The following is a 2,327-nucleotide window of genomic DNA, read 5'->3' on the forward strand; positions in this document are numbered from 1 at the left end:
AAAAAAATTTATCATTTGATGTAGTCGGGGTTATCTTTAAATCAAATGTACAAGAAGAAAAATCTTAATAAATAATCCCTTAATTGGGGTGGCTAGAAAAAAGAAGGGAATGAACAAATCCAATAGCCATGATCAAGAGGAGCGACAGACGAAGTCAGCTTGCAATAACAAGTTCAAAGAAAAGATCGATGATCTATGTACCACAACAATCAAGAAAGATAAGAAGAGGATAACCCCCCCCCGCCCCCCAATATCGAAATGATTCAGCAAGAAGGGAAACGCTCTACACTAGCATAGAGATTCATCGCTTCATGTTCTAGTATTGATTACATGAAGTTGCGGCAACTTTTGAAACTTCATGTTTGGATTTACTTTAAGTCTATTGCTTTGGATCTTCAGATCTTTTGTAATGTTTGATTTGTATGCCTGCGAATGACCGGAGTAGCTGATCAATATACTTATTTACCTAATAAAAAAAACGTTTAAGTTATGAAATAAAAAATAAACTTCTTTAGCTCATATTTGGTTCGGCTAAAAAGTTAGATTAAAACTTAACTGCACATTTAATTGAATTCACAATTTTTTCAATCACACATTATACCAAATTTATCAAAATATATTAAAAATCTGATTTTTATCTAAACCAAAGAGACGCTTATTACATTCAATTTACCTCGTTTTGTACAATATTTTATCCTTGAATTTTTTAAATTCATATTTTAAGTATAAGTAGAGAATATGATCTTGAATTGAGTAGCTCTAGAAGACAATTTGCATAATCAAATTGTAAGATGTTGAATGAAATGTTCCTCATTTGAGCAAATTCCTCTAACTGAAATGTCAAATGAGTCATTTTCTATGGATTCATTCAGTTCTGATTATCAGATTGATAAAAAAATCCAGCATCAGCAGTTCGCAGATTTTGGAAGCTTAGACGATTTGTATCTCGACGTTGTTTCTCCCCCATTTCAATCATTCCGCGATGAGATTACATATCTTGGTGATATTGCATCTCAAGATTCAGATCTTATCGAATCTAACAAGAAAAATCCTCGTGTTTTCCCTTCAGCCTCGCTTGAGATTCTGAAGAAATACGGAAGCAGGCTCAGAAGATTGAAAAGTGACGAGATAAATGTCCAACGCTCTAGGATTAGCAGCCAAAAACTGTCAACCGAAACAATTATTCGGTTGGCAGCAGAAGAATTCATACAGTCGACTCAAAGAAGTTCTAAATTACGCGTGCTTAGTCATCCTTATCCAAGTGCATTTTTGGACCAATCCGGTGAAGATTATAGAGCAGTCGGACTTGTACAGAATCTGTTATCTTGCGTGGAGAATGTAAGCCAGAAGCAGTATGAACGCGCGAGCAGGATTCTGCTCCAGTGTGACAAAATGAGTTCTAATACAGGGAATCCTGTTCAGAGATTAACATTCTATTTCGTTGAGGCTCTTTACGAGAAGATTGATAGAGAAACAGGGAAATCTACACCGAAGGGGTTAGGGAAAACGCCTGTAGATCTTCGAGAGGCGTCTAAAAGCCCGAAGTGTACTCAAATTGCGTGTCACAAGGAGCTACCTCTCTCTCAGATCACCAAATTCGCAGGAATTCAGGCTATAGTCGAACATGTAGGAGAGTCGAGAAAGATACACATAATTGACTTCAAGATCGGAAAAGGAATACACTCAATAATTTTAATGCAAGCTCTTGTAGCACGACAAAAAAATCCCCTCGAGCATCTTAGAATTACGGCTGTGGGAACGAATTCAAGACCAACGATAGAGGAAACCGGTAGACATTTGAGTAGTTTTGCTCAATCCTTAAACTTGCATTTCTCGTTTAATGCACTTCTAGTAGATGATATCCTAGATCTTAACGAAGAGCTCTTTGATTTGGACGAGGGTGAAACAGTTGCTGTCTATGCTGCCTATTCTTTAATGAATTGGATTGCACGGCCAGATTGTCTGGAGAAGTTGATGGGATTGATCAGAGCCCTCAATCCTTGTGTTATGATTGTTAGTGAAGTCGAGGCAAATTGTAACTCCCCGATTTTCGTGGATCGTTTTGTTGAAGCTCTCTTTTTCTACGGTGCATTTTTTGATTCATTGGCAGATTGTCTGAAGGATGATGAAGAAAACAGAAGGGCTGCTGAATCAACGAGTTTTAGCTCGGCAATAAGAAACATTGTGGCTACGGAGGGGGATGAAAGGAAGATCAGACACATGAGTATCGATGTCTGGAGGGCTTACTTTTTGCGCTTTGGATTCTTCGAGGTAGAACTGAGCATGTCATCTCTATGTCAAGCGAATCTCCTGCTCAAGAATTTCCC

General features: G+C 37.8%; 1 protein-coding gene across 1 annotated transcript; it reads left to right on the plus strand.

The window, feature by feature from the left end:
* Window positions 1-837: 837 nt before the first annotated feature.
* LOC111377651 (DELLA protein RGL2-like) lies at window positions 838-2,271 on the plus strand (the record flags this gene model as incomplete). The annotated part of the gene is made up of 1 exon (XM_023000774.1): window positions 838-2,271. A coding segment is annotated over exon 1 (1,434 nt), but the record flags the coding sequence as incomplete, so codon positions are not given.
* Window positions 2,272-2,327: the final 56 nt, after the last annotated feature.

Source organism: Olea europaea, unplaced genomic scaffold, assembly GCF_002742605.1.
Source record: "Olea europaea var. sylvestris unplaced genomic scaffold, O_europaea_v1 scaffold17003, whole genome shotgun sequence".
Lineage (NCBI taxonomy): Eukaryota > Viridiplantae > Streptophyta > Magnoliopsida > Lamiales > Oleaceae > Olea > Olea europaea.